Source organism: Brassica napus, chromosome C5 (genome assembly GCF_020379485.1).
Source record: "Brassica napus cultivar Da-Ae chromosome C5, Da-Ae, whole genome shotgun sequence".
Taxonomy (NCBI): domain Eukaryota; kingdom Viridiplantae; phylum Streptophyta; class Magnoliopsida; order Brassicales; family Brassicaceae; genus Brassica; species Brassica napus.
In genome coordinates this window covers 5,693,618-5,713,399 of record NC_063448.1, presented here as the reverse complement: position 1 = coordinate 5,713,399, position 19,782 = coordinate 5,693,618, and the positions used below count along the sequence as shown (strand labels likewise).

The window sequence follows — 19,782 nt, the reverse complement described above, 5'->3', positions numbered from 1 at the left end:
TTCACTTAGCAAAGAATCCAACGTTTCACTCTCGCTCAAAGCACATTGATATCCGACATCACTGGATCCGAGAAGTTCTTGAAGAGAAGCTCATACATCTCACAAAGGTACACACCGACAAAAACTGGTCAGACTTTATGACCAAGGTATTACCGCTGAAGAAGTTTGAAGATTGCTGCAAAGGCACTGGGATGGCAACGGTTTCGGGCTAAATCGGGAAGGGGGAGATTTGTTGGGTTTTTCCCTAATTAGCCCAAGACCCAAGAAGCCCAAGAAGAAGAAGAAATATCTAGAGAAAAATGGAGAAGGATGAAGAAGTGTGTAGAAAAGGAAGTGTGTAGAAGATGAAGTGTGTAGAACTAACTTGTAGTCTCCACTTACTAGTATAAATAGGGGTGCTTAGCACCATTTGTAATCATCCAAGAATCAAGAAAAACAAAGAGAGAAAATATTTGTAAGAGAGAGTTTCCAAAAACAAAATCTTTGTAGTAAACCCTTTCCTAAATATTAAGAGTCTTCTTCTTAAATTTTCTAGTTGTCTAATATCATCTTCGTCTCATCGATATTGGATAATTTTCCCAACAGATACGAGTGTAATTAAGAATACATATGCAAAAGGAGAAAAGGAACTTTCAACACTTGCCTTATCTTAAAGTTCGATGATCGGAACTCTACTGTAACCTCTTCGTATTTGATCACACGAACACCACCGATTACACGTTGCTAATGACAACTCTCACGATCTCATGGTGATCGGAGATGAAGGTCTCATGGCGACACTTCATTCACATCATCATCATTAAGCATACCTCTCCCGAAATACACATGATGATCTAATATAGAAGGGAAAAGCTTCAACGGCAAAGCCTCCAACAGAGGTAGAGTCTTTGCCTCTCCCTGCCACGTCACTCATAGTCAATGGCTGTGTTGACTTCTTCGGGAATTATGACGTATGGAACTTATCATATAATTACGAATTTCATGAATATGATCATGGAATAAAACCAATTTAACTAGACTAAACCGGATACTAGTAGGAATCGAATTGGTTCTCTTTCTGGTTAGGAAAAAATATACTATGAGTAACTGGTTCAACTATAACCCATTAGTCCGGTTTGCCTAGTTTACAGCTGGTTGGTTTAATTGTTTGACCCTTTTAATCCAAACGGCATCGTTTCCAATTGTTGTAAGCAATGCAGAGACCCTAATGAAATGCAAATTTTCCTGAGCTGGTTACGGGTAAAAAACCGGTTGAGTCTCCGTCAAGGAACCCTCTCCCTTGTATGATCTATTTCATGTGTAGGAGGAACAACAAGCACTTGAAGAAGCACACTCGGATCTCTGATCAACAGTCTTTGTTTGAAGTATTCGGATTCGATTGTTGTTTTCCATTGCTTTGATACACATTTAAATCTCATAAGAGCTTTCACCGCAAGTCTCTCTAGAATAAGCTCAACCACATCGTGAGGTAACGATTCCATTACTCAATACCAATAATCCAATATGTTTTTCTTCTTTTTTGATTGAGCCACCGATTTAACTGATTTTAGAATGTAACTAGAAATCCGTAAGCAAAAAGAAAAATGAAGTTTCAACACTTATCTTTTCCTAATTAACTCTTTAATATTATGAAAAAAGATAATTACGAATTTCATAAAGATGATGATCATGTGTAATCAAAACCCATCTAACCAAACCAGCTAATAAATCGGATACTTGTAGTTATCGAATTGGTTCTCTTAGGAAAATACGAAATCAATTGCGCATCGTTCAATTTAAACCATTAATCCGGTTTGTATGGTTTATAGCTGGTTAACTTGTCGACCCCCAGTACGGCACCTTGTAATTTTTTTGAGCAAAACGCCGCAGTTTCGCTACTTGATAGAGAGAGATACATACGTCGGAAGCCACTCGAGAAACGTTGTCGTTTCGTATTCGGGACCTGACATCTTCTCCTGGTCGCCGATCAGATCCACGACGGAGGTAACAATTCCGATTGTTGTAAGCAATGCAGCAACCTTCTTATAAAAAGTTTGAGAGAACCAGAATTGATCTTTTGTATTGAATTTTTTTCACATTTGAGTCGGATTATGTGTTGTTTCTGCGATTGAGAACCAGAATCGATCTCTCTAAACGTCGAATCTCGTAATTGGATAGATACCTTATATAAGTCCATTTCGTATGCAGTTTTAAAACTAAGAGGGGGAAGAGAAGAGATGGATCAAGGAAGGCAAGTGTTTTCAGTTGATCTTCTCGAGAGATATGCCTCGAAGAATCGTGGCATGATCACATGTATGGCCGCTGGAAACGATGTGATTGTTCTGGGAACAAGCAAAGGATGGATCATCCGCCATGATTTTGGAGTTGGGAGTTCTTATGGTATACTTTACATTTTCATCATATACACAAATCATCTTGTTTCTCTTCTTTTCGCTAGTTAAACGTAGAATAATAATCTTTGCTTGAAATTATAGATATTGATCTCTCTGTTGGTCGAACTGGGGACCAATCGATTCACAAGGTTTTTGTTGACCCTGGTGGTAGCCATTGCATTGCTACGGTCACTGGTGTTGGAGGAGCTGAATCTTTTTATACTCATGCTAAATGGCCTAAGCCGCGTGTGTTGAGCCGCTTGAAAGGTTTGCTGGTTAACTCGGTCGCTTGGAACAGGCAACAGATAACAGAAGGTTATACTTCGTTGTTATATGAGTCTTCTTTTTTTTTTTCACATGGATATTGATTTTATTTAGTCTTTCCCCTGGATTCAGTTTCAACTAAGGAGATCATCCTGGGCACTCAAGATGGGCAGCTATTTGAGATGGCCGTGGATGAGAAGGACAAGAGAGAGAAGTACATCAAGTTTTTGTTCGAACTAGAAGAACTTCCCGAAGCCTTCATGGCTTTGCAGGTACTACTGTTTATTTTGAGTTTAAGCTGTAATGGCCACTATGTTATTTTTGTTGATATTGTATTAGTTAAGTTGGTGGCCGTTCTTTTGTTAGGTTCAATTTGTTGGATAAGTTTTTATATGTTTGAAACTTTTATATGTTTGGTCGAATTTTTTTTATCCCTGATGAGTTTTAGTCGTCCCGATCAAACCATGTCTCCTTCATTTGTTTTGTTATTCCAATCTCTGTCTTTTTGCGCAGATGGAAACAGCCAACATAAACAGTGGAATGAGGTACTATGTGATGGCTGTAACTCCCACTCGACTCTACTCGTTCACCGGGATTGGAACATTAGAAGTAAGTTAAACTCTGTTCTGCTATGCGATGACTTCTGTCCCCCATTTTATAATTTATTTGGGAACATGTAGTTTCATGATAGTAAAATAATCAATTTGTAATCATGAAATGAACTGGGAGCATTAGAGATTAAGTTTAAGGTTCATGATATTATTAGTGAATTGGAAACTTATGGACTAGTGTTATTCTCTATGGTTCCATAATTGAGCTTCAAAAATGAACCCTGATTGTTCTTCACTTCAAATATCGCACAGAAGAGTTTAGATCATGTTGCTTCCATATCTATGATCTGAAATTGTGAATTAGATTTTCGCTATCCAGTTTCTAATTACTAAGCCTTTACTTCCAGTCTGTTTTTGCTAGTTATAAAGAACGTGCAGTACATTTTATGGAACTTCCTGGTGAAATACCAAACAGGCAAGTGTGACTTACCTTAGGCTCATTTTGCGTATGAAAGAAATCACAAAGCGTAACCCTGCTATCTGACCATATAATGTTTGTCGTCTTTCAGTGAACTACATTTCTTTATAAAGCAACGAAGAGCGGTGCATTTTGCGTGGCTTTCAGGAACAGGAATTTATCATGGGGGCTTAAATTTTGGTGCTCAGCACAGGTAGAATGACGATACCCATATCTCTGTGAACTATTTACTGGGATCTTTGTGTTTGTTACCCTCTTTCATATTTTTTGGTTATATCATTCTATTACTTGATTAAAATTATTTGGTAGTTACCCAAATGGTGATGAGAATTTTGTGGAGAGCAAAGCCCTCTTGGACTACTCAAAACTGAGTGATGGCACTGAAATAGTCAAGCCTAGTTCGATGGCACTCTCAGAATATCATTTCTTGCTTCTTATTGGGAATAAGGTTAAGGTATGTTTTGGACACATGTAGCTGATACATTCCTCGTTGCAGCTTCATCTGGTTCCTTATGTGTTTTGTTTCACTAGTGGGCTTACTTTTTGGTTTCTGCATTCCTTATATGTGGGGGTTAGGTTGTGAATCGGATTAGTGAACAAATCATTGAAGAGCTCCAGTTTGATATAACGGCAGATTCAGCTTCGAGGGGCATAATTGGACTTTGCAGCGATGCATCTGCTGGTCTTTTCTATGCGTATAATCAGAATTCGATCTTTCAGGTCTGGTTTCGGGGCTGGCTTGTACTCGTTTATTATGATCTTAATTAACTACTTGAGTAAATATCTCTGATATGTACCTTTTCTTCTCAATTGTGGGTTTTGGTTATCTTCTCTAGGTTTCTGTAATTGATGAAGGCAGAGATATGTGGAAGGTTTACCTAGACTTGAAAGTTTTTGCTGCAGCTTTAGCAAACTGCCGTGACCCTCTCCAGAGAGACCAAGTTTATTTAGTTCAGGTGATCGTTTATCTCTGTCACCTCAGTTTAGTTAATAGGAAATATTTCTCATGCCATTCCTGTCATATATGCAATTCCTTCTTATCATCAATATTTCTGTCGCCTGCGTATAGCCCGTTTGCCAGAAGAATCTCTCTGATTTTGATAATGTGTGAATTGGCACCCTCTCTTGTAGGCAGAGGCTGCATTTGCCGACAAGGAATATCTACGAGCAGCATCATTCTATGCCAAAGTAATTTCTAGCTCCTTTGTTTTACTTTGCTCTAGCGTGATATAGTTCATTTTGACGTGGATACATGTTTTCTTTGCAGATCAATTATGTAATATCTTTTGAAGAGGTCACGTTGAAGTTTATTAGTATCAACGAACCGGTAAACATTTACATTTGTATTTTTGCTTGTTTTTAATATATACTATAAAGCGCATTTCAGAATGTCAAATCTCTCTATTTCCGTGCTTGCTGTTTAGGAGAGAAAAATATGTTTCACATGTGGGCTTTAATATTCACCGGTTTATATTGCTTATGTGATTGCAGGAAGCTTTGAGAACCTTCCTGTTGCGGAAGCTTGATACTCTTTCAAAGGATGATAAATGTCAGATTACAATGATATCAACATGGGCAACTGAGCTGTATCTGGACAAGGTTTAGCTTTTGCTTCCATCCACAACTTATTCTCTGTTCTCACTTCTTAGTAAACACATATATTGGGGTTCTTATGTTCATTGAATATTATATACTTTCATACTTCGTTTGTTATAGTGTCATAATTCCTCTTGTTGATTTTGCTTTCAAGTTTATTTCTGAGTCTTATCTTATTTCGGAGTTTTTGGCTCTTGAATGTGGATTAGATAAATCGGCTGCTTTTGGAAGATGATACTGCTATAGAAAACTGTAACTCAGAGTATCACTCAGTCATTCAAGAATTCCGTGCTTTCATGAGCGACTGCAAGGATGTATTAGATGAGGCAACAACCATGAAACTTCTGGAGAGGTAACTTCCACAAGTATCCCATGCAATATACTTAAATTATTTTTTTACCCAGTGAGCACTTGGACCTTTGTGATGATGTTGTTTATTATTTTCTGGAATAAGCTATTCTCTTTAAGACTGTTCTAAGCACATCTCCTAGGATATATCTTGCTTAGAGTGTGAAACATCGCCTTTTTCGTTCTTTCATTCCTTTGCTGCTTTTGTTGTAGTTATGGTCGGGTTGAAGAGTTGGTATATTTTGCAAACCTGAAGGAGCAGTATGAAATCGTTATTCACCATTATATTCAGGTAAAGGGCGTGATAATCTTTATATAATTGATTCATAGAGATACAAGATATTACTCAGGGTTGTTCAAGTTACTGAGTTTTTTTCTCTATCCGTTAGCAAGGGGAAGCAAAGAAAGCTTTGGAGGTGCTCCAGAAATCTTCAGTTTCAGATGAGCTTCAGGTGTGCAAAAAGTAACAACAGTTTTATTCTAAAAAAAGTGGTCTCCGAATCCTTGCTTCGTTCTGTAGCTAAAATATGTTTTTCCATTTCAGTATAAATTTGCGCCAGAACTTATTATGCTTGACGCATATGAAACCGTGGAATCATGGATGGCCTGTAAAAATCTGAATCCAAGGAGACTGATTACTGCAATGATGCGTTACTCAAGCGAACCTCATGCAAAGTATTTACCCACTTTTCAACTAAATGTCCATTCACTCTGTTATTATTAGTCTTACCAACAATTCCTCATATTAAACTGCAGGAACGAGACACATGAAGTCATAAAATACCTTGAGTTTTGCGTCCATAGTTTGCATAACGAGGATCCAGGGATTCACAATTTACTTCTCTCATTATATGCCAAGCAGGTCTGGTTGACTCCCTTCAATGTTTTCTCTTTGTTTTAGTCATTAAACTTTTGGAAGCCTGTACTTAATCCATAAAGCAACGTCGAAGGTTACTATTTTTCTTTTCCACTTGTAATATTATGACAAGAATTTATGAAAAAGTGATACATTTTTCATCTTATATATCCAATTATCAGGAAGATGACAGTGCCCTCCTCCGTTTCCTGCAATGCAAGTTTGGGAAAGGACGAGAGAACGGTCCTGAATTTTTCTACGATCCCAAATATTCATTGCGCCTGTGTCTCAAGGAAAAGAGAACTCGTGCCTGTGTCCATATATACAGCATGATGTCTATGCATGAAGAGGCGGTAGCCCTTGCTCTCCAGGTAATAAGTTCATTATGTAAAGAATGGTATTATCCATTTCTGTCTTATGTGCGCGATCTGTAGGTATGACATCTTCTGAAACAACTGCGACAGAAAGATACTGAATTCGCTAGCACAACTGTTTCTGTTTTACAGATTGATTCAGAACTTGCTATGGCTGAGGCTGATAAGGTTGAAGATGATGAAGACCTGAGAAAGAAGCTGTGGCTGATGGTTGCAAAGCATGTCGTCAAGCAGGAAAAAGGAGCCAAAAGGGAAAACATAAGGAAAGCTATTGCCTTTCTCAAGGAAACTGATGGCCTTCTAAAGATTGAAGATATTTTGCCATTCTTTCCGGACTTTGCCTTAATTGATGACTTCAAGGTTAGTCAACTTATTCTCTTTTCCAGGCACACAAACAGCTGTCTTCGCCTAACCAAGTTGCTTCTCCGTTCTTCTTATTTTCTTCGATACCCTTGTGCAGGAAACGATTTGCTCATCTCTGGAGGATTACAACAAGCAAATAGAACAATTGAAAGAGGAGATGAACGATGCCACACGTGGTGCAGATAATATTAGAAACGATATTAGTGCCCTAACGCAAAGATATGCTGTAATCGACCGCGAAGAGGAATGCGGGGTATGCCTTCCTAAGTTGAATAGCGTTTATCATATAAATATGAATCAAAATTTTGGACGATCCAAAATAATTAGCACACATTATCCACTTCAATGTACCAGGTTTGTAAACGTAAAATCTTGACGATGACGGGGGATTTCAGAATGGCTCAGGGATATTCGTCATCTGGACCACTGGCTCCTTTCTATGTTTTTCCTTGTGGGCACTCTTTCCATGCACAGTGCCTGATTACACATGTCACAAGCTGTGCACACGAAGAGCAAGTAAGTCTCCAATCATGAGTTCTTATTATGAGTTCCCTCTTATTTACATGTGCAGTATTAGCTACTGCAAACTTCAGCAATATTCAGTAGCTTAGTTCTTAATTCTACTTTCAGTGGATATATGATCTGTACTAATGTTAATATTACGATTTTGTTTTTGGATTGGTTTTCCAAAAAATCTGTCTAGGCCGAGCATATACTCGATCTGCAAAAGCAGCTGACATTGCTTGGTAGTGAAACCCGGAGGGATATGAATGGTAATCGATCTGATGAACCTATAACTAGCACAACTACTGCAGACAAGGTAGAAACATTTGCTCCATTTCTCATGATTTTTATTTATCTTCTCTTAAGATCAATGGCTTGACATATATTCCTTACCATGAGGCAGCTTCGATCAGAGCTAGATGATGCTATCGCCAGCGAATGCCCGTTTTGTGGAGAATTAATGATCAATGAGATCACTCTGCCTTTTATTAAACCTGAGGAAACACGACACTCTGCTTCATGGGACCTCCGACCACAGACCAACTTAGCAAACCAGAGGACCATTTCTTTGCCTGTTTGATTTGTGTGACACCGTGATAGCTTTGGAGTGTGAATGTGATTTCGAGTGCGAATGTAATATTATTATTAAACATGCTTCTTGAGATTCATACATACAATAAGTTTGATCACCTACTTGTAACTCTATATCTAAATGCTCTCTTGACTATTATTTCAATCTGAAAAGATCCTTTTGTTATTCATGATTTTCATCAGTGATGTGATTCGTCCTCGGGTTCAATATCTTTTTCTGCAGATATTTTCTTCGACAGAGCCTGCTTGCCCCAGCGCTTCAAGTCATAGGCTCTCTTGAAAGGTTTCTTCTCCTTGGTAAGTCTTTTATTTGTAATAGCGATTGCAAGATCGTTCGGGAACAAACTTTGCCAGACAAAGCCGTGGAGAAGCGTGGAGACGAACAAAACGCAGACCATAGCCGAGGAAATGAAGGAAAGCGTGAGTGCTAGAGCTCGGCTAGTGAAACAAGGTACGGCTTCTGCATACTTTATCGTTGCTACTGAGGCTGTTGTCATAGGAAAAGTATATGACCACCACGCCACTGAGAACCTGCACATCACGTTGCCAGTTAGTTGCATCAATACATCTTAAAGCCGGAGAAATTGTGTAAAACGTTAGATGGACTTACTTGAACCCTGTGAAGAAATTGATCCGTACTACAAGGGAAATGTATAGGAAGAGTGCAATGAAGAAGCAAGTTCTTGAACATCCGTCGAACTGGCCATAGATTGTGTTCCAAGCGATACTTGCTGCTGATGGTGCAGCTATGAACATAGAGTAGACAGGGTGAAGCTCTTTAGGCAAAGCTTCACTTGTGGGAAGTCTTTGATAAAGTGTTACAAACACAACTAAGTAATGTGCAAAACCTACTGCCCACAGGAACTTAGCTACTTCATTCCATCCAACTTTGGAAGCTAAGATGGCTCCAACGAAGTTCCCTACAATAGAAAGATGAGAAGACGGGTTTGCGACTTTGCAGAGCCGCCTTCTCCCTCCCGACAACCATTGTCCGTAAATCTTGAGCTCAAGGAAGAAGTAAGGACCCATGAAAACGCACCAGATGGCTGGATGGAGGGGTTTTCGAGAGAGCACGGGAGGTACGCTGATGGCTAGAAACATGCAAACCACCCAAGGAGCGAAGAAGAAGTTGACTCGAACTGGATGGAAGTACTCTCGTTTCACAGCTTCGAAGTAGAAGATGCATTTGAGTATGTAAGTGAAGGAGACAGAGACTAAGGCTACTAGTGCCAATAGCCATATAACTAAGTTGATAACTGGTGGGATGTGTAAGAAGTGTGTAGCGGGGCTTTTCGCTAGTGCAAGCCACAAGACAGCTTGACTGCTAAGTCCTAAACATATACCGTAGCATCCTATAGGGAACCTTAGAAGAAAAGGCCATTGCTCTTCTTTTGGAAGCAGGATGTCTTCATTGTCCTGCAAGAGAATAGAGTCAGAACTAACTTATCAAAGCTTCGAAGAGAGAAGAGGAAGATGGAGTGGTTACCTTGACTTCATCTAACTCTGGTCCTCTAAGAGCAGCAAAGTATCTACCCGCAGAAACGTTTTCATTTATAGATTCATCTTTGGTCTCACCATCTTCACCTCTCAAAGAATTCTCAATGTCTCTCTCCCTTATTACAGAAGGCAAGAGAGAGTTTTGTTTGCTGAGCGTTGATTTGGTTCTGAAGATACTGAAGTCCCCTTTCCGACCATCTCCACCGCCGTTGACGATTCCGCGTGTTTCAAACCCGGCAAAGCTACGACCACTCCTCGGTAAACTCTTCTTCTCACCTCTTCCTTTAGATTCTCTGTTGAGCACGGAGAAGCCCGTCTCTAGCGACACTTGTCTGCTGAAACCTCGGTATGGTCGTTGCCTCCCACGGTTTGGTCCTCTGTTGCTGGAAAACCTCTTGTTGTTATCTTGCTGTTGCGGTTCTTGCTCTGCACCTTCTTCTGGTACAACTTCATTGATGTCGGCAAAGTTGGAACGAGGAGCTGATTGTTTTTGTTCCATTGATACGATAAACTCGATACTTGAAACAGAGGAGAAGATATTCTTCTCTAAAATGTGAGCAAACAAGTTGATGTATATAGAGAGGTCGGTCATGGGCTACGTTTAAAAGTAAAGCTTGTGGTTAAGGAGAAGTGATCACGAGAAAGCTTGGTGCATGGTGTGATTATGGTGTATGTGTACCAATACTTTCCTGTAAAGTTTCTGAGGTTTCTCGTGAAAGTGTTTCGATCCCAACAACTTGGAAAGTAAAAAAAAAAGAGGCCGTTCAATTAGTCACGAGACTTCAATGCAAAGCCAAAGCCAAAGTCAAAGCCTATGCTTTTTATTTGCTATAGTCATAGCTTGGACCGGTTCAATATGGTTGATTCTCCATTTCTATTTGCTCGTGTTTAGTTGAAACTTTAGAAGTACTTTGAAATCCTAATGGCTATTGGTTGGTTCTGACTTCCGAGTCACTCTTAGGCTCGCCTTTAGTAATTTCATCGGATTGACCAAAGTTTAAACTATTATGTTCATGTACACTTAACTTACAAGGTTCTACTTTTAAAATCTACAAATCTAGTGTTGAAACCATAACATGTAGAATGTAGTAGGTTCACTACTATCATTTTTCTACCGATTTCGTGGCATTTAACCCGGTTCGGATATTATCAAACTTCGTAAGAGCACCATAAACGGTGGAAGTGGTTAAGGGTTCTAAAAGAAAAAAATATATTAGTATTCTAATCATGTAATTATATATTTATTTTTTTGAACTTTTGAAAAAATTAACAAAGTGACATCTGTGGACAGTGTCGGATGGGTGAGTAGATATCAGACTAGCAGATTGCTGTGGGCAGGTGCGAAAGCCAAATGGGCACAGCCATAGAAACAGAGGCAGATGCAATTCGATGGACTATAAGAGCATCTCCAATGTACACCTCTATATTTTTCTCTAAAATAGAGAATTCTATTATAGAGGTGAAAATGCTTCAATGTATGCTTCTATAATAGAGTTTCTCTATTTTAGAGAAAATTATAGAGGAAAGTTATTTTTTCCCTCTATATTTAGAGTTGAAAATAACATATCTCTATATTTTTCCTTATAAATAGAGGAATTCTATAATAGAGACATACATTGGAGCATTTTCACCTTTATAATAGAGTTTTTCTATTTTAGGGGAAAATATAGAGATAGATATAGAGGTGGGTTGGAGATGGTCTGAGTACTATGTCTGGATTTGGGTATAAAAATATGGTTGTAGAAACTGATTCTTTGGTGCAAAATATGATAAGTGGAGAAGAAGAAATCTGGCCTATTCTGCAACCTCTAACACAAGACATATTCCATATGTTGAGGGTAAATCAAGGTTTCAATGTGGTGTTTTATCTTAGAGATGGTAACAAAGTAGCAGATATGATAACAAAAGAGCCTCTTTCTTTTTTGAATTATGTCCCTAAGTTGTATTATGTAACACCATTGTGATTGAAAGAATTTGTAGAGGCTGATATGCCTATGGATAAAATTATTTTGGGGTTAATGGAAAGAAAGAATTTGTAGAGGCTGATATGCCTATGGAGAACATTATTATGGATTCATGGAAAGTTGTTTTGAGTTAAAGAAAAAAAAAACAAAGTGAAATCTGTTGCTTTAGTTTCCTAAGAGCATCGTTAATCCTTGCACGGGTTCGTAAAATTTTTTTTTTCTAAAAAAAAAAAAAATTAACCAATCACGGGCCGCCACGTGTCAGTGAGGTCCGCGAACAGTGCTAAACCCGAGTTAGAGACGCCCCTTACAGAAGAGCATTAAAAGGTAATTTTTATTAAAACTGTGGAACCCACCTCTTAAGAACCAATTTAAGAGGCAGGTTAATGCTGTTCTAAGAAGTACTAAAAATATTATTTTAAGAACCTTTTCTAATTTTCTCTTTTATTTTTCTGATTTTATCTTCTTTTTTTTTAGTTTTAGAACTCTTTTCTAAAGGCATGACTCGTTTTCCCACTAGCACCTGCAAACGCAGCTTTTGCGGTTCGTAACAGTTGTTGGCATTTTGCAACAATCACTTAAACCTCTCTACACTGCTACAAACCGTTCTAAACCTCTTAAATTCAAAAATTGGTTTCAGCTAGCGTTTGCGGTTGCGGGAGGGTAAATTTTTTTTCTTTTTTTTAAAACAATAAAAAAAAAAAAAATCAATAAAAAATTAAATTGAAATTATAAAAATACTAAAATATATCTATTATATTTTCATTAATATTGTAAATTTTTAAAATAAAAACATTTTTTCTAATTTTAAAAAATTTAAAACTATAACTTTTTAAATAATTTTTATATTTATTATAATATTATGATTTTTGATATTTTAATAATTATATAAAATGTAAATATTGTTAATTTATTATTTAACCGCAGCTGCATTTGGTAGTTAACCAGTCATAAGTATCACGCAAACGCACCAATTTCTAACCGAGTACCAGTCGTACAAACCTCTTAAAACCGTTAGAAACCGCAACCACCTGTATCCGCAAACTTCGGCAACCGCAGCCGCAACTGCTGCGTTTGAACCAATCGGGCCCGGATACTATGATTGGAGCTGTTCTAACGATACGCTCGGTTATATTTATACAAGAGATTTTGTAAAGCAATTACTATATACAAATTACACACGTAAAGTTGGTTAAAAATAGGAAATATAATACAAAAGGTGGAGCAACCAATTATATGAAGAGAAATATTCTTCTTTGGTCTTTACTTTTCCTTTTATCCAAACAATAAACTTTAAATTATCGAGACAACGAAAACAAAACAAAACAATACAAAAAGTGACGATAAATCAATTAGTAACCTCACATGGATTGGCCCAAAAGACAAACTCACATAAGCTGTCATTATCTCTCTCTACTCTTATTTTCTTTTCGCAACATAAACTCTTCAAGAAAATTTGGTTTGCCAACCAACACTTTAGATGTCTATATAATTATACATATGTGTTACGAGAATGAAATCACAACAACTTGGATATAGTTCCATTCTATATGAAATGAAGCATGTAGTATAAGAGTTCTATTAGCTATATAGAAGCCTCAAACATCTAGCACTGTTACCACCTTAAAAGGTTTACTATATTGGAACACACCTAGACAGGCAAGTCTAATGATAAATTAAACCCTACATTAGCTAAAACGTCAACATCTTATCAAAACATATTCAATAATAATTATTGAATTTTGGATAGAGTATGATTCGTCAATTATAGTAAACAATAGGAACAATAAAATTCAAGTGTATCAAACAAACAAACAAAAAAAAAACGTTTGTTGGGGAATAACAAATTCTTAAGCAAAGCTCAATTCTTTCAGATCAAAATCATAAATTACAAATCATTATAAGAATACAAAATGTTTAGAAATAGTAAGTTTTTAATAAGTATTGAAAGATACAATCTTATTTATTTTAATTCTTCACCCTACTTTTACTTTTGTTATATATGTATTCCCCTTTTTCATACTCATAGTTTATCCCCAATCAGTCTAACCATTTACAATTAATTTGATTCCCCCCTCCCCTCAAACCGGTTCAAAACGATAGCAGAAATTCCAAAAGAATCAAGAAGCATAAACCGAAATATATCGAAAAAATAAAAATAACTTCACCGGTTTAAATCCGGTCTATTTCCTCAGACTTTCACTTCTGGTTAAGCAATTTGGATCTCTTCCTAGCTTCGCTGTAGAGAACCACTCCCATAATCGTGACCCCAAACCCGGCAATACCCATCACCGTCACTGGATTCCTAAATATCAAAACCGAAACTCCAGCAGCCACTGCGGCTTTTCCATTGCCCAAAACCTGCAAAGTGAGAGCGCTTGTGTGCTTTGTCACCAAGAAGTTCGTCAAGTTTACTAAATAAGCAACTGTCGCATTCCCTGCGAGCAAGAAGATGATCAATGGATCCGTCCTCGCCTTTTCAATTAGGATCCTTAACACGTTTCCTTCGATGTAGAGTGTAAATGGTAGTAAGATACAAGCCGCCATTGGTGCCATGTAGAGCAGAAGATTCATCGAATGTAGCTTCTCCGATTCTGACGTCAGTATAATCCCCTACAAAATACACAATACTCGATTAAACCAAACCAATAAAAAAAAAAAAAACTCAAACTCCATTGGACAAGATCATTTTAAGACAGATGTGTTGTCGGAAGGATGCAATTTCGGTTTTGATGATTTTTAAACCGGATAAAATCATTTTAATACCTGGACGACGGATTTAAGAGCTCTACCGGCGGTGGAAGCGACGCAAATGAGGAAACCAAAGAGATGAAACGAAGGTTCGGAGTTAGAAGCTAAAACGATGCCGGAGACGACGGGGAGGAGAGCCAAGTAAACTTCGGTTGACTCCGTTTTACACGTGATGAGGAAAGAGAAGACGGCGGTGAAGAACGGCGTGGTGGCTCCGATCGCTTGGTTGAAGGAGACGGGAATGTAACGCAGCGAAGTGTTGCCGCACACGACGGAGAGGCAGAAGATCGCCGAGAGAGAAAGGATCTTCAGAAACTGGCGGCGCGAGAGGATGTGCTGACGCGGCACGACGCCGGCGATGTTGATGACGGCGGAGCTGTAGGCGGCGCAGGAGAGCATGTGCGTCATGGTCAGGAAGATCGGGTAGCGGAAGCCGTAGTAGAAGAGGAGGTATTTGTTCAGGAGGAGGACTCCTATGTTGGAGCCGAACCAGGCGGCGATGATCGCCGCCGTGAGAATGGCCGGAGATACGGTTGGTGAGGAGAGGGAGAAAGGTTTCCCTGTGGAAGAAGAGGAGGAGTGAGGAGGCGTTTCGGGGATGTCGACGACTGTTTGCGGGGCGGTTGCGGCGGCGTCAACTCTCGGATTGCTCATCCGCCGCGTCGTCCATGACTGAGCTTCCACCATTTTTGTTATGGGGCAAAATGGGAATAGCAAATTTTCTCTCTTCCAGCTAGAGAGAGAGAGTCTTTATCTTTGAGATCTGAGAGTGAGAGAGGAAGTAAGAAGAAGAGGAAGATGATGAATGTAAATTGGACGGTGAAGATTTGATTTAGAGTAAAGGTTTCGAGTGATATCAGCCGTTGGATCTGATAGTTGGAGGGAGTTCTATTATTTTAAAATTAAAATACAAATAAATAAACAAATCTAGTTTTAAGATTTGAAGTCTTGTGTTGAAGCATGAGTCAGAAGTGTCGGTAGTAGGTCCACTCATCTGAGATCCCATCCAACGGAAGCAATCTTCTACGACACTGCCCAATCCAATCTCTTAAGACACATCCTAATTAGTAATTAGTTAACTATAAATCACTAATTACCAAGATCAAACGTTCATGTATTACATAATATGTTTCTCTTTAAAGCTTGATCATTTTGTGTTTATACATTTTAACCGTGATCTGATTGAATCAATCATCTATGCTATATTGTATAAAATAATAAGTTATGGTCAACGTGCTTATTATATCTATATATGTATATGTTTAGATTTTTAAACATGCATTAAAATATAATTTAGACTTGACTATAGTACAATTTAATAAAGGTTGGGACATAAACGTTTAACAAAAAAAGAGGTTGTCACATATACCAAAAACAAATCAGATCTGTGAAATAATAACGCGATTTTTCTTTCACATACTACATCAGCATTAATCACGCATTGAGTTTGTCATTAAAATGACTAAATGTGTGATCTAATATGAGCATTATGACATCTGCCACTGCCACATGATATCTTCTAGTTTATCCAGTTACTATTCCAGTCACCAAAAGTCGAATACCAATTATGGTAAGAAATACAAATACATTTTTTTGAAGTGTATCGTTCTAGAAAAGTAGACTTGGCCAGCATAATGCAAAATTTAGTGTTGCTTTCGGTAAAATGCCTTTTTTTAGAGACAATTAGACTAATATACCTAAATCGGTGTGAAATTAAGAAAGTACCCGAAATCAAAAAGAACCCTTCAGAACGGTAGATATTTGCGTCCCCCATCCCTCTTTTACCCCTTATAGTCCGGACACGTAAGGCAAGCATGTTTTGATTCGATGTAATCTGCAGAAATACAATCCTAGATTTATATATTCTCTTTTCCTCCACTTGCTAAATAGGCGACTAGCTTTCTACTAGGTAGCTGTCATTATCTGTTCTTAATAGTAAGTGATTCTCATCTACAAAAATCTATTTGTTTAATAATTTAGTCTTCATCATCTCTTTCCCATTATATATCCTCCCTAGATGTCGATGCTCACCATCTTGTTTTTCTTACTCACTTTTTCAGTAACAGATTTATCATCTATCTTTTCTTTTTGTATTGGCAATTCTTCTTAAATAATCTTTTTTTCACTATTTTCATAGAAAGTTAACTATATATCCTCGTCATCAGGCATCGTCTATCCTCGTCGTAGAGTTTCAGTAGAAGTCCTGTCGAATTGGAAAAGACGATCATTTATATTTTGTGATTTCAATGGAGCTTAAGAGATTCATGTACATCTTGTGAACCAGTGTATTCATCACACGATCGAAAACAACAAAGTTACCAGTTATAATATTCCGTATGTATAATTAACATGTTATCTGTTACATTATATTTTATCGTTGACATTGTTCATACTTATCGCATGATCGTAATTGTTAATTAGATCAATAGTGGCTACAGTTTTTACATATATGTGTTGATGACGAATTTGTGACTGGTCTATAATTAAAGTTAAATGTCAGTAATTTCTTCTGAAGGGCATGACAAAGGATGAACCCAATTTCGTTACACTTATGACATTAACGGCTAACAATTGTCTTAACTGTTAAATCAAATATTAGTGGTTATGCATTACTGTACATCCGAGTGAAACTAGAGAGGCTAGAGAAGTGTGAGAGTTAGTGATTGTATACAAAGCATGTAATCTCTAAGTGTGTTAGTAAATATATTGTTAGTTGTTAAGTATTAATATTATATGCTAATAATATAACATAAATCGAGTCTTTTAATTTAGGTGAGCATGAATTAGTATCTTCCTACACATAGATAAAACAACTAACTAAGAAAATGTTAGCTAACGTAAATGTTATCAAGATGCCTCCAAGTTAACCACCACCTTTGGGACCAACGAAAGCCAAGCGATGTGTTTGATGTTCTTATTTGTCACTATGATGGCGTGACTCCCACCTTCTTCTCATATTTGTCATCTTTGACGAACATCATACTGTCATCTAAACACATAGAATTGACAAATAGATGGTGGCTAAGAATTATATAAAAGATGGAAAATAAAATGTTAATCATCACAACTAGGAGATAAGAATTTGAAGTATCCTTATAACATCTTTGTCCTTTCCTATAGTTCTTCATACATGCACCATATTTTGAAGCCACTGACCAAATATGTGTGAACTAAAAGTTACATAAAATATAACATCTAACAAAACATATATTAGTTAACTTAAACATTTTTAGAGTAGCTAACAAACAATACATCAACTAACAACACCTATTTAATAAAATCTTAACAACCAGTTATTCATTACCGCAACATATTTTGTAACATCTAACTTAACATGTAGATGCTAATGGCAGCACATGATGCCTATTTATAGCAACTATCCAAACATGTGTTAGCACATGGTACATATTTGTAGCTTCGAACAGTTATGCTAACTTATTTTGTAGAAACTAACTAAATATGTATCAGTTAACATTATCTATTTTGTGGGTTCTAATCAGAAAATAAAATGTAACGACTAAGTATATCCAAAACTGCTAACTCGTATGTTATCTTTAATGAACTTCTAATGGCGATTTGCCACACATCGTTTGGAATCAAGATGACAGAGCTTGAAATCAATGTCTACATGGTACTTACAGGTGAACAAGAGGAAGAGCCACATCGTAAAAAAATATGGAGAGGGAATTTAACCTTTGAAGAAGAGTTCATCGGGTGAACTCTTCCTGCAATTAATCCCCCCCCAATACGGCTTCTCCGTGATGGGGTTCTTCTTCCTTCTGATGTTTTTCTTCGGAATCTTGCTGCAATTAAGGCATGTAACTTGCACAAAATCATGCAATGACATCCTGAGGGGCCTCCCGGCGAAGAGAAAGCAAATCTCGAACTTTTTCAGAACTCGTAGGATTCGCACCACCATGGACTGGTCGAAGCTTCCGGAAAATGAAACTTCATTTGCCCTTCCCGTCATTAAATTTTCAATATTTAAAATAAATTAAAGAGGTTTCGAAACCTTTCAAGATATTTTGTGTAAATAGGATGGTCTAGCAATATCTTCTGACACCATAGGCAGCGTAGACGATAGGATAAACGTGTTAAGGTGTAGGGGTGTAATGGTATTAAAATAAAATGGAGCAGTAACATGACAGTTGCTTAATTTCTGAGATTTCCATGTATATACGTCCTAATTTCTCTCTTTTTTATTGCATTCTATTCGTTAGTATGATGATTTTTAGGGTTCATCACTTTCCCATTTTGCCAGCTGATGATCATGTATGCGATTGCTAATATCCAAGGCAATAGTTTTGCAAGATGGCTTTGGTAAATTACAAATACATCACGTTTCCTTTAAAAACAAATAAAGAAGGAAATACTAACAAATTGCACCAATCTTTGTAAAAAAAAAACAACTTGCACCAACTGGAATTTGACTAATATATATCATTCATGCGAAAGAGAATAATTTTTTTTTGTTGAAAGAGGGTATTCTATAGATTAAGGATCCGACTGGTTAAAACACAACGGTTACGGCTGCAGGTACGAGAGTTTGCTGATGCGAATGGTTGAAATTTCAAATGTTATTAAGCGTTTTGTATGACTGACACAACGTTTGAAAATTGTTGCGTTTGCGGGATATTTGTGACTGAGTGATTATAAGATATTGCAGCGGTTTAACAATAAATTACCAATATTAACATATTATAACATTATAAAAATATAAAAACATACTGTTGTAATAAAATACAATAATTATCAATATAATATGATTAATAATAATATTATGTTTATTTATTTACTTTTTTAAATTAGATGAAAGTTATAATTTTAATTAAAAAAAATTGAAGATTTATATTAAAACTTTTAAAAGAATATTTTGTTTCGTTTTATATATGTGTATATCTTTATATATGTATATATATTAATTTCTAAAAATTCTAATGAATAGTTAGTTTAAAGTTTTTATAAAAAAAATTATGATACTATTTGTGAATTTAAATTAATATATAAAATGGGAGAAACTATGCAAATCAAGGGAGGAAGGTGGAATCAGATTCAGGATGATTCATGAATTTAACCTAGCATTGCTGGGAAAACTGTTATGGCATTTAGTACAATTCCCAAATTCCCTATTGGCGAGAGTCCTGAGAGGACAATATTTCCGATGTAGCTCGCTATTGCGACTAAATGAGGTGAACAACCCATCCTATGGGTGGAGTATAATGGCTGCAAACTCACTAATAACAATGGGGATTAGACAAAAGGTACACTCTGGT

General features: G+C 37.0%; 3 protein-coding genes across 4 annotated transcripts; 1 reads left to right on the top strand and 2 right to left on the bottom strand.

The window, feature by feature from the left end:
* The first annotated feature begins 1,826 nt into the window (after window positions 1–1,826).
* On the top strand, window positions 1,827–8,463 carry LOC106445576 (vacuolar sorting protein 18). Of its 2 annotated transcripts, none has more exons than XM_013887156.3 (24): window positions 1,827–1,983; window positions 2,188–2,379; window positions 2,475–2,687; window positions 2,769–2,908; window positions 3,150–3,245; window positions 3,595–3,662; window positions 3,757–3,858; window positions 3,975–4,119; window positions 4,242–4,385; window positions 4,502–4,621; window positions 4,797–4,853; window positions 4,933–4,992; window positions 5,157–5,264; window positions 5,471–5,613; window positions 5,823–5,901; window positions 5,999–6,061; window positions 6,154–6,284; window positions 6,366–6,471; window positions 6,648–6,836; window positions 6,972–7,199; window positions 7,300–7,455; window positions 7,557–7,718; window positions 7,906–8,022; window positions 8,110–8,463. In XM_013887156.3, the coding sequence occupies exons 2-24, from the start codon at window positions 2,217–2,219 to the stop codon at window positions 8,284–8,286; spliced, it is 2,967 nt and encodes a 988-aa protein (XP_013742610.2). In that variant the 5' UTR covers window positions 1,827–1,983; window positions 2,188–2,216; the 3' UTR covers window positions 8,287–8,463. The 2 variants fall into 2 exon arrangements, with proteins under 2 accessions (XP_013742610.2, XP_013742611.2); XM_013887157.3 differs by having other exon boundaries at window positions 1,867–2,001.
* On the bottom strand, window positions 8,326–10,478 carry LOC111206299 (guard cell S-type anion channel SLAC1-like). The gene is made up of 3 exons (XM_022702856.2): window positions 9,784–10,478; window positions 8,908–9,713; window positions 8,326–8,828 (listed from the first exon to the last, which is right to left on the bottom strand). The coding sequence occupies exons 1-3, from the start codon at window positions 10,384–10,386 to the stop codon at window positions 8,477–8,479; spliced, it is 1,761 nt and encodes a 586-aa protein (XP_022558577.1). The 5' UTR covers window positions 10,387–10,478; the 3' UTR covers window positions 8,326–8,476.
* A 3,127-nt stretch (window positions 10,479–13,605) lies between these two features.
* LOC111206262 (probable sugar phosphate/phosphate translocator At1g12500) lies at window positions 13,606–15,293 on the bottom strand. The gene is made up of 2 exons (XM_022702755.2): window positions 14,525–15,293; window positions 13,606–14,371 (listed from the first exon to the last, which is right to left on the bottom strand). The coding sequence occupies exons 1-2, from the start codon at window positions 15,194–15,196 to the stop codon at window positions 13,958–13,960; spliced, it is 1,086 nt and encodes a 361-aa protein (XP_022558476.1). The 5' UTR covers window positions 15,197–15,293; the 3' UTR covers window positions 13,606–13,957.
* Window positions 15,294–19,782: the final 4,489 nt, after the last annotated feature.